This window comes from Carcharhinus amblyrhynchos, chromosome 26 (assembly GCF_965287045.1).
Source record: "Carcharhinus amblyrhynchos chromosome 26, sCarAmb.v2.hapA, whole genome shotgun sequence".
Classification (NCBI taxonomy): domain Eukaryota; kingdom Metazoa; phylum Chordata; class Chondrichthyes; order Carcharhiniformes; family Carcharhinidae; genus Carcharhinus; species Carcharhinus amblyrhynchos.
The window spans coordinates 32254773-32267325 of NC_137349.1; the positions used below are offsets into that span (position 1 = coordinate 32254773).

The window sequence follows — 12553 nt, forward strand, 5'->3', positions numbered from 1 at the left end:
AACAACCAGCAATGGGACCCTGCACTGAGCCCTGAGGCATACCACTAGTCACAGGCCTCCAGTCCAACAAACATCCTTCTACTTTTATCCCTTCGCTTCCTACCATCAAGCCATTCATGTATCCAATTTTCCAGCTCACCTTGGGTTCCATGTGATCTAACTTTCCAGAGCAGCCTACCATGTGGAACTTTATCAAAGGATAAAAGATTGCCATTGTATCTTATTAAACATCTGTTACATTACAACCTTTGCTACTTCTAATAAAAGAACATTGACTTGAAATTTTAACTCTGACTAGATTTTGTTGGAGGCGTCCTGCTGCCTAGGCCGATAGTGGGGGTTGTACCCATTTTGCAGGCAGTGGGACAATATATTTTTCCAATGGTGCCAACTAATTGCCTCCACAGTTTCTGTTCCATTAAGAAGGGTATTCCATGACCCAGGGAAGCTTATCCAATCAGGGAGCAAACAGTTCAGCAGGGCTGCTGCTACTGGAGGCCGTTTCTGAGGCAGCACCTGGAAGATGAGGGAGAATTGAGGTTGCCCACCCCTGAAGATGGGCAAGTGCAGTCTGTGGATGCTAGCACCAGTTAGTTGGTCCTAGTGAATTGGGGACACAGATGGTGATCTGATTGCTGCAGAGAAAGCTATTACCACCAGCCAAGAGGCACCCAACACTCTCTGGAACCCAATTTAACGGCTCAACTGGACTCTCATCAGGACATACAACTGACACCTTCCCCTTAAATAGCTGGTGACAGGAAGATGTTTAGCTGCTACTAGATGCAATCCCATGCCATAATACCAGACTTCATTTCCCAGCCTGTCACTAATAGCCTGGAAAATTCCAGCTTCTGTAACTGTTGTGCAAAATCAACTGGATGAGTGCCTTTTCTCTCTCTCTGGTTTTCCACTTTCATCTTTCTTCATGAGCTGGAGTCTGAATTCCAGATATTGCACACATCAGGGAGGGGGAAAGAGTTACTTGGATGTTGTACTTCAACAGGCAGTCATACCCCTTAGGTCGACTACCTTGAATTCTATCAGTGATCAGGGATAGGAGAGTGCAACTGTGAGTGAGGCAGGTAGAGAGATCCAGGAGGTAGGGTTGCAGGAGCCTCTGCCCCTGCCTTTGTCCATGCTCATGCATTGTGCTCTTTGGACTCGAGGGAACAAAGATGGAGTTCTGTAATGGGTGAAGTGCCAGGGTTGAGAGAATGTAAAGTTTTGATGAGAGTTACGAAAAGGAAGTAGATAGAGTAAATCAAAAACTAAAATTGACGTCCATATCAGGGAACACTAAAAATGAGATTACAATACAGGAGATAATTTGTCTTTACTTTTTCTTCTTCCTTCAACCGTTTCTCCTCTTCCTTCTTTTTCTTTTCTTCCAATTTGGCCCTTTTACAAAAGCAAGAGAAATTAAATGGTCAGTGCACCTTTTCATCCAGGTAAAGGAATCAAGGGCAAATAATGTTCAGTTAATATTTTTAAAACTGAGAAATAAATGCTGTACAAAATAAAGTTAGTAAAAAAACCAAAAAATACTAGAGATGCTGGAAATTTGAAAAGAAAACAGAAGATGCTGGAAATATCAGCCAGTCTGGTAGCATTTGTGGAGACAGAATTAACAGTTGAATATGACTCTTCTTCAGAATCGGTACTATAAATAGTGGTTAGTATTTGCTTGGTTCAGCTGATAATGCTTTCGCTTCATGAGTCCAAAGAATGTGGGTTTGTTATGAGCAAACACACAAAGCTGATACTCCATGCTATTTTTTTCCTTTTTAAATAGATAATTTAAGATCAAACCATTTACCCAATATGGAGACATAAAATGACCCAATATTATTACTTAGAGAAGCAGAATTCTCTTTTCTCCCCTTGCTTTTCTTCCCAAATCACACTAAAAATCGATTACCTAGTCAGTGGCTCTTTGCAGGAAATTGCTATATGCAAATTAGCTAGATGCAGCTGAACGCGATTACTGTCACTAGAGAGGTAGTGCTTGATAGACTAATGGTGGACAAGTCCCCAGGACCAAATGGAATGCATCCCAGGGTTCTGAAGGAAATGGCAGAGGTGAGAGTGGATGCCTCAGTGATCGTTTACCAAAATTCACTGGATTCTGGGGAAGTGCCGAAAGATTGGAAAACGGCTAATATTACGCCGCTGTTTAAAAAAGGTAGCAGACAAAAGGCAGGGAATTATAGGCCGGTTAGTTTAACGTTTGTAGTTGGAAAAAATGCTTGAATCCGTCAACAAAGAAGAAATAGCGAGGCACCGAGAAAGGAATGGTTTGATAGAGCAGACGCAGCACGGATTCATTAAAGGGGAAGTCGTGTTTGACAAATTTATTAGATTTCTATGAGGATGTGACCAGTGCGGTAGACAGAGAGGAACCGGTGGATGTGGTGTTTCTAGATTTTCAAAAGGCCTTTGATAAAGGTGCCTCATAAAAGGTTGCTACAGAAGGTTAGGGTGCACTGAGTTGGGGGCAAGGTGTTAGCGTGGATAGAGGATTGGTTGTCTAATAGGAGGCAGAGAGTTGGTATCAATAGGTGCTATTCTGATTGGCGGTTGGTGACTAGTGGAGTGCCGCAGGGATCGGTGCTGGAGCCTCAGCTATTTACCATTTATATAGATGATCTGGAGGAGGGGGCTGAGTGTATGGTGACAAAATTTGCTGGTGACACGAAGATGAGTGGAACAGCAAATTGCGCGGAGGGGGTGGAAAGTCTGCAGAGGGACCTGGATAGGCTGAGCGAGTGGGTGAGGACCTGGCAGATGGAGTATAATGTTAGCAAGTGTGAGATTATCCACTTTGGCAGAAATAATAGTAGGAGGGATTACTATTTAAAGGACGAAAAGCTGCAGCATGCTACTTTGCAGAGGGACCTGGGGATCCTTGTGCACAAATCGCAAAAACCCAGTCTGCAGGCACAGCAGGTGATCAAGAAGGCGAATGGGATGCTGGCCTTTATAGCGAGGGGGATAGAATATAAAAGCAGGGAGGTCTTGCTGCAACTGTACAGGGTACTGGTGAGGCTGCAGCTGGAGTACTGTGTGCAGTTTTGGTCGCCGCACTTGTGCGAGGATATTTTGGCCTTGGAGGGAGTGCAGAGGAGGTTCAGTAGGCTGATACTGGAGATGAGGGGGTTGGACTATGAAGAGAGACTAAATAGACTGGGTCTGTACTCGGAGTTTAGAAGGATGAGGGGGGATCTTATAGAGACGTATAAGATAATGAAAGGGATGGATAGGGTAGAGGTAGAGAGATTCTTCCTGCTTAGAAAAGATAGCAGGACTGGCGGGGGGGGGCGGGCATTTTAGATCAGAGTTGAGGAGGAACTTCTTCACTCAAAGGATGGTGAATCTCTGGAATTCTCTGCCCGTTGAAGTGGTGGAGGCCACCTCGCTAAATATATTTAAGTCACAGGTAGATAGGTTTTTGACAGACAAGGGAATTAAGGGTTATGGGGAGAGAGCGGGAAAGTGGAACTGATCCACTTCAGATCAGCCATGATCTTACTGAATGGCGGGGCAAGCTCGAAGGGCTAGATGGCTTACTCTTGCTCCTATTTCTTAGGTGCTGACACGTGATGGTAATTGTATTTTAAAATATTGACTAGACATCATTTTAAAATCTCCTAAAGACATAAGGTGTTCCATAATTATAACTTATTCCTCTTAATATCCCTTACACATGTTGTGTATTCACATTAACATTACAGCAAACTGCAAATGTGCAAAATCAGCACTCTAATCAACATAACTGAATTTACACAAGACCAATTAGGCTACATCAAATTGCACTAAGCACCAACCAAAGTATTTTCAGATTCTGAAATCTGGGGCTCTGCTCTAAACAGAAATACTTTAAAAAGAGCTTTGAAACATTTATTTCACTAAAGTGGATTGTCTTAACCCCCAGCAGAAAAAAGTTTTACACGTCCAAATTATGGCAATGCTTTGGTTTTACAATTATCTAAATTTTCCCAAGTATATGTATATTGGAAGCTACTCACTCCAATGCATCTTGTTTCTCCTTCCGTTTTTCCTCCTTTAATCTCAGCCTCTCTGCTTTCTCCTTTTCTTCTTTCTCTTTTTTCTCCTTTCTCTCCTTATCTTTTTGTTCTTTTTCCTCATCCTTTTTTCTCTTAGCTTCTTCCTTTGCACGCTCTTTGGCAAGTCTGGCCTCTTCTCTTGCACGTTCCCGCTCTTCCTTTTTTATTTTTAGTTTTTGTCTCTTCTCTTCGCGTTCCTATGAGGCAATGAAACCTTAAATCATTAAGGGGTGAAAAATATGTTTAAAGCTTATGTTTAAATATTGGAAGTTTCTACTATAGATCAAATCTTTCCAATCCTAAACGCATATAAAGGGAAAACCACAAAGACATTACCCTTTAAGAATTTGACTTAACATGGATCACAGTTTAACCTCTGCATATAGGGGCATATCCTTGAAACATATTTTACTCCTCTGAAAGATAACAATATTTATACTCCATCATTGTAACCCTTTCTCAGATGTTTGTCTAGCTTCCCCTTCGATACTTCTAAACTATTCATTTGAACCATTCCTTACTGTAAAGGATTCTACATTCTCACCATTCTTTAACTTACGAAGTGTCTAAATTCCCTACTGGATTTCATAGTGACTATTTCAAATTGATGGCCTCTTTTAATGCTCTCTCAAATGGAAGTATTTTCCCCGTAACCACAATCTTTCACAATCTTAAAATACCGCTTATGAATTAATCCCTTTTTATCAAGGGAAAAGAGGTGCACCAGATTCATTTGGTACATATACCAAACATTTTTGCTATCATTCAATACTCACCCATAATCAAGAAACCTACAGTCAAGCAAAGAACGCTGCTATCTATTCAACCTCCACAACTGAACTTTGCTGAAGTGGTAAGTGAGGAGGGAAGAGAAGGAGGACAACAAAGCCTAGCATTAAAATCCCAGGGCAGCTAGGAGCATTGTGCCTACCTGAGCCAACTAGTACAAGAATTTGATTAATTTTGCAGATTTGTTCAAGCTGCAATCATAGACTAAATAGAACATACCTCAATATTACTGGTTGGATATATTCTGTTCTTTGAGCGTTGTGTTTAGACATTGCTCTACCAAATAATCAGCTGGCTATATTAGAAGATGCCCTCAATACCTACTTACAATTTAGCAATTGTGCAAACATCCTTTCATCAGGAAGCAAGTGTACTTTAGCCTCGAAGGATACCCAACCACAGGTGTCACAATGCTGTCAAAGGAAAACTTCACTAATTTTCTCAGAACAGGCAAAACCACAACTTTTTAATGTTGCAAACCAGAAGGGCAGATTGGTCAGAGAGGTTCCAAGTAGGCATTTTGATTGAACAAAAACTATTCAAGTTTCATTTTTCCTTTCAATATAATTATCAAAAACTCTAACCAAAGAACATACAGTATCTGAAGTCCTCAAGTTATTCAATGTCACACCTCAAAAGGTTAGTTTAGTTATATTTGCAGCAATTGAATATTTCCTTCCACTACTTTAAAATTTTCAAAGTAGATGCTACTGAAATACCTACAGCCAAAATGAAGGTTAAGAACCTCGTCAGCAGATTGCAAATCTGGCCCTTGATCTAAGGCAACAAATCTGCTGAATGGAGTCAGTGTTTGATTGCAAAAATATTATACACTATGGAGTTATCACCGATTCCAACTTCCGGAAACAATGCAGGAGGGAAAGGAAGAGACGGTGAAGTCTTGCATCAAAATTTATGAACAACTTGAAGCGTGGTGGTACAAATACATTTTAAATTAAGATGACAAGAGAAAGAGAAAACAGCAAGAAACCATTCGAAAAGGATAGGATCTGGATTAGAACTGGGAAGTTATCTGGGCTCTCAAATAATTAACTGCCAGGCAGTATTTAATAAATAAATTGGAATACCTGTTGCTGCTGGAGTCTCTTGCCTTGCAACTTTGGCGTATGTGTAATCTGCAAATACAATGGCTCTTATTTTAGTACGGCATATAAATAAAACTTTCATATCCATATCAAACAAGAAAAGCCAACTGGCAAAAATTCAACTGTTATCCTGTCCAGTTTGAAAGCCCCTCCCTGCATTTTACACAGCAACAATATTGAGATATAAAAATGTCCTGCAGTACATTGCGTCTTTTTATCATCACTGGATGGCTTGCTTTACAGCCGAGGTAGTACCTAGTGTAGTCTTGTAGCTGTAAAGTAGAAAAGTGGCAGCCAATTTGCACATCAAACCTTTGCAAATAAAACGTGATAATGACGAGGAACTGTTTTTAGGGAAGTGACACTGATTGAAGGCTGAACGTGAAGTAGGGCTTGGACCCACATCCTTCTGACTTAACAAGTGTCTACTACAAACTGAACCACATTTGGCACCTTAAATGAGCATTTAACTCCAGCCTTTGAGAATTTTACAGTAAGCTATAAAATTGTACCATCGTTATTTTTTCTTTTTGCTGTTTCAATTAATCCCAGTCTTAACTTTAAAATTGTGAACAATTCACACATGCATAATGTATCCTAGGAATCAGATAAAAAACTATGACTGTTAAAGGGAGTTAAGTCTCATCATTATTAGGCTACATTCAAAGTCATATTTTCCAGGATGATGTGCACTAACCTCATCGGTCACAATTTTAAGATTTTACATAAACTTGTATCAAACACAAAATAATTGAAAACTTTGACATCCATTTTATCCTTACAGACAGCATATAAAAATACTAAGGTGATGGAAAAACAGGAATAGGAAAGCACTTTCAAATGAGAGACTTACAGGAGTGTGAAAAAGAAAATTACAGCTGAGCACCAGCAGCTTTAGGAACAGCCATAAAGATCTCACATCTAATCACTAAACAGCTTCATATCTTCCAGGAAGAAAAACTAGCTGGAGTAATCCTCACCAAATTTCCATGACATGGATTTACACTATCATTTCTCCAAGTACAGTTAAGACAAAAGACTTGTGTGCAGGTGCCCAGAAAGCAGTTTCATTTGCTTTTGTAAGAACTCTACTTCAACTGACTAACGTTTTACTGGGAAATTCAATGTAGTAAAAAGTCTGACAACACCAGGTTTTAGTCCAACCTATTTATTTGATAATATACTTGCAAGCTTTCGGGTTAGCCCCTTCGTCAGGTGAATGGAGAGTTCTCGCCTCAGACAGAGCATATAAAGCACAGACAGTTTAGAGATTACTGATTAAAATGCGAATCCTTACACCTAACCTGCTGTTCAAGACCTGAAGTGGCTGATAATGTGAGTGGAAGGAGCACTGATCACAGTTTAAAGAGATGTGTATTGTCTCCAGACAGTACAGTAAGTGAGGTTTTGCAAACCCAGGCAAGTCACGGGGGTTACAGATAGTGCGACATGAACCCAAGATCCCTGTTGAGACCGTCCTCATGTGTGCGGAACTTGGCTATCAGTCTCTGTTCAGCGACTCTGCGCTGTCGTGTGTCGTGAAGGCAGCCTTGGAGAATGCTTACCCGAAGGTCAGAGGCTGAATGCCCGTGACCACTGAAGTGTTCGCCAACAGGAAGGGAACAGTCTTGCCTGGTGACTGTCGAGCGATGTTCATTCATCCGTTGTTGTAGCGTCTGCATGGTCTCCCCAATGTACCATGCTTCGGGACATCCTTTCTTGCAACGTATCAGGTAGACAATGTTGGCCGAGTTGCAAGAATATTTACCATGTACCTGGTGGACGGTATTCTCACGTGTGATGACGGTATCCATGTCGATGATCCGGCATGTCTTGCAGAGGTTGCTGTGGCAGGGTTGTGTGGTATTGTGGTCACTGTTCTCCTGAAGGCTGGGTAGTTTGCTGCGAACAATGGTCTGTTTGAGGTTGTGTGGTTGTCTGAAAGCAAGAAGTGGGGGTGTGGGGATAGCCCTGGCGAGATGTTCGTCTTCATCAATGATATGTTGAAGACTCCGGAGAAGATGTCGTAGCTTCTCCGCTCCGCATCTCCATTAAGGACGGTCACCTCAGCACCTCACTGTACCGCAAGCCCACAGACAATCTCACAATGCTCCACTTCTCCAGTTTCCACCCTAAACATGTTAAAGAAGCCATTCCCTATGGACAAGCCCTCCGTATACACAGGATTTGCTCAGATGAGGAGGATCGTGACAGACACCTCCAGACCCTGAAAGATGCCCTCATAAGAACAGGATATGGTGCTCGACTCATAGATCGGCAGTTCCAATGCGCCACAGCGAAAAACCGCACCGATCTCCTCAGAAGGCAAACAGAGGACACAGTGGACAGAGTACCCTTCGTCGTCCAGTACTTCCCCGGAGCGGAGAAGCTACGACATCTTCTCCGGAGTCTTCAACATATCATTGATGAAGACGAACATCTCGCCAGGGCTATCCCCACACCCCCACTTCTTGCTTTCAGACAACCACACAACCTCAAACAGACCACTGTTTGCAGCAAACTACCCAGCCTTCAGGAGAACAGTGACCACAATACCACACAACCCTGCCACAGCAACCTCTGCAAGACATGCCGGATCATCGACATGGATACCGTCATCACACGTGAGAATACCGTCCACCAGGTACATGGTAAATACTCTTGCAACTCGGCCAACATTGTCTACCTGATACGTTGCAAGAAAGGATGTCCCGAAGCATGGTACATTGGGGAGACCATGCAGACGCTACGACAACGGATGAATGAACATCGCTCGACAGTCACCAGGCAAGACTGTTCCCTTCCTGTTGGCGAACACTTCAGTGGTCACGGGCATTCAGCCTCTGACCTTCGGGTAAGCATTCTCCAAGGCGGCCTTCACGACACACGACAGCGCAGAGTCGCTGAACAGAGACTGATAGCCAAGTTCCGCACACGAGGACGGTCTCAACAGGGATCTTGGGTTCATGTCGCACTATCTGTAACCCCCGTGACTTGCCAGGGTTTGCAAAACCTCACTTACTGTACTGTCTGGAGACAATACACATCTCTTTAAACTGTGATCAGTGCTCCTTCCACTCACATTATCAGCCACTTCAGGTCTTGAACAGCAGGTTAGGTGTAAGGATTCGCATTTTAATCAGTAATCTCTAAACTGTCTGTGCTTTATATGCTCTGTCTGAGGCCAGAACTCTCCATTCACCTGACGAAGGGGCTAACCCGAAAGCTTGCGAGTATATTATCAAATAAATCGGTTGGACTAAAACCTGGTGTTGTCAGACTTTTTACTGTGTTTACGCCAGTCCAACGCCGGCATACCCACATCACAAATTCAATGTAGCACAGAACCTAAAGCAGCAGCACTGAAATACATCAATATACAACTGCAGCTGACTTTGTTAAGTATGCAAAACCATTGAACTAATAAAACGACATTCTGAAAATGCACAAATGCGAGGATCTGAAAGCAAAATGGGTTGAACCTTCCATAACTTTGCTAGTTATGACAAAGGGTCTCAAATGTACCATTAACTTTCAGCTAAACTTGCAACCTTACGCATTTTGCTTTGTTATTAGTTTTGCAAGGATAGTTCAACTGAGAGCATGGTAACAAAATTGTCAGGATACTTCCATTAAAAATATGAATGAAGCACCATTTTCAAAATTCCAACATTTACATTTGGCACTCGAGTGGCCTTTTTGACTCAGATTAAAACTGTTCACAAGACAACAAAATGCTCAAATAGGGAATCTCAATGGTGATTGTTGACTTGGATTATGCACATTCAAGGGATGTCAGGAGCTTTTTGTCAGGGGAGATATCATGCAATGCCCTTTTAAAATAACTTCAACTATACTAAGTATCAGTAAAACAAAAAGTTAAAGACCAAGTACCAGTAATAAAGGTTTAAAAACCAAGGAGAAAACCATGGCATTCCTTACAACATTAATCTTGGTATGGATTGGTATCAATGTCAAGCTAGATTTTGAGCTAATATCTAAATTGGCCCAGGGTCAGAGTACTTTCTGGAATTCAAGTCACATTAAATCTTATTTGCTAGCATGGGAGAGACTTTGATGTCAACCAGTTTAGGCTGGATTCAAATCCAGATTTAAAGACAGAACCTCACACTACCCTACAATATCACCTTGCATCTCTGAAGAGTTTGTAAAAAAAAAAGGACATAAGCCAGGATGCTGCCATTACAAAACACTAAAATACTAAGGAATCATGATTAGGAACACAGGATTAGTCACAGAACATTCCTTCACAGCTCGAGTCCAGGGTAAGACCATGTCCAATTAGCACACTTGCATATAATTTGAATAGGGCAAGTTTGCATATTTCTGGGGTCCTCATTCAATTCCAGCTAAATCCAATTTCCAACAATTGCAGAAACAGCATAAAACTAGGTATGACCTAATAAATCAGAACAAACAAAAAGGAAATTTTACCCAGGACAGCCAAAAACGCGAGGCTTATCTTTTGACTGTTTTAGGGAAAAACAGAGATATCCTTTATCCCAACAAATAAAATGCAAAAATATCACTGATACAAAGCACTGCAAGAATCAGATTTGAAAATAAGAATTTTGTACAAAATATTCAGGAGGGCTTATGCAGATTTTATAAACATTGGATAGACTTGCTCCCTGTATCAGTATCCTAATAAAATGGCGATGCTATTTTAAAGGCTGATTTATCAATGTCAACATCAACAGAGCAGATCCATCTGCACTTCAGAGTTTTGCAATCTTTCACTATTTAGTGAACCTTTTTTATTCTTCCTGCCAAAATACATTAGGGCTTATCAATAGCAAACCAAATGTTTCTGTAGTAGTCATTTTAAGAAGCAATGGAACATTTTACAGTTAACAACCTGGTATTACAGAGGCAGAAAGATAATGAAAACAAAATAGTTGAATTTAGCAGATGGCTGTGATCTTATCAGTAGGAATATTAGTGTGACTCTTTTCCCTATTCCAGGTTAGTGCTTCAACTCCACATTAAGTTTTCAATAAAATCTTGTAGGTTAAGAAAGCGACAAGTAAAAAGTTATGTCATTTAAAAGTGGATTCATTTTCAATTAACACTTTTGTCAAGATTTCTTTCCTCACTTTTTAAAGTTACATTTCCATTTTAGTTATTGTCTTTTAGATCAGTGCCTTTGCTAAGCCTTTTTCAAGTCTTAAATTTCAGCATTTTTTTTATGCATTCGCAATAAATACACATTGCCGTCAAGCAGCTGAAGATTTAAGAGACCATTTTCCAACCAAATGGTTACTTCTCAAAGAGCTGAAAGTTAATTATGTGGAACACATCAAAAAGGATCATTTTTAGTGAGTAAATATTAAATATTTTAAGAACAGAATTTCAAATATAAAGTTTGTTCAGCTAGAAACAAAGATTAGATTGCTGTTAGTGGGGTCCTCCAGTTCACCAAAGTCAACTATGTTATGTCATAGCATTCTAGTGTCATCAATAGATTTCAGATTGACTAGCGAAATTCAGGTACAGGTTTGCAGCTCTGGGTTGCCCTGGAGCAGGGTTCCAATCTTTGTATGCCCACAACATGGCTTCTTGAAGATTCTGCCTGAGAAGACTCCACCCTGTGGGGTAATCACAACTCAGTTTCCATTGGTTCCTCAAGTCACGTGACCACCTTCTGTACTATCTTAAAAAGGCAAATACCACAACCAACCAGAAACCTCTGCAAATTGCCAGCCAACAGCTCATCACCTCAGCAGCATTCCAGCCAAAGAGCCACAGTAGAGTCAAAACAAATGACAAAAGCCAGAACAAGATACGAGTAATGCACAGCAAGGAAAATGTTTGGACAAAGATAAAGTCTACGTCAGTCCTTCCAGGAGAACATATGACTCTTCAGCAACACTGCTATTAGCTTTACTCAGGTCCTACAGTTTTGTAATTTGAGAAGCTGTGCAGGGAGGAGTGTAAGAAAACAGCATGGCTAGAGAAATCAGCAGCCACGTGTACCTTCATTACAAAATCTGGCTGCATAGTTTTGTTAGCCAACAGATCAACTGCTTTTGCCAGAAGTGAAGAGGTTACCTTATGTAGCTGTGGCAGTGGCTAGGTGGGCTGGAAGATTAACTCAAGGAAGTAGTGCATACAGTACCCGTACTTTGCCCTTCTTGCCCCTTTCCCACAGAAGAAGAAAATTCCAAGTAATTGCATTTTTTAACACTGTCTCCTTCAATCTAATAGTAATATAAAAAAAATCAAAAATATAAAAATACTAAGGAAAATTGTTAATAAGAAATAAGTGGCAGGGCAAGTTTATTAAAGTTACTTTTCATAACTTGTATTTCTTTCCTGTTTGGCCTTTCAAGATGATAGTTCATGGTTTTCCATGAATGTAAAATTATAGCTGAAGTCTTGAACTTTCCTTAAGACAGGAGGAAAAGCTGGGCATCACTGAATGCTGCCTGCAGCTGGCCATCTGCAAATGCAACAACAGCCACTAAAGAGAAGTAACAGTTTGACAACAGCTGACTGCTACTGCAAAGACATTGAGGGGCTGGTTTAGAAAATGTAGGGAAGTCATTAGGCTGCTTTAACAAAGGAAGG

The 12553-nt window shown here is 40.9% G+C and overlaps 1 protein-coding gene across 4 annotated transcripts in view; it reads right to left on the minus strand.

The window, feature by feature from the left end:
• The window catches only part of chaf1a (chromatin assembly factor 1, subunit A (p150)), a 65698-nt gene that overhangs the window by 24275 nt on the left and 28870 nt on the right, over positions 1-12553 (minus strand). For all 4 annotated transcript variants that reach the window (XM_080212971.1, XM_080212970.1, XM_080212969.1 and 1 more), the window contains exons 4-6: positions 5945-5992; positions 4029-4264; positions 1341-1401 (exon numbers count right to left, since the gene is read on the minus strand). In XM_080212971.1, the coding sequence (XP_080069097.1) occupies positions 1341-1401; positions 4029-4264; positions 5945-5992 (345 nt within the window). The remainder of the gene's footprint in view (positions 1-1340; positions 1402-4028; positions 4265-5944; positions 5993-12553) is intronic.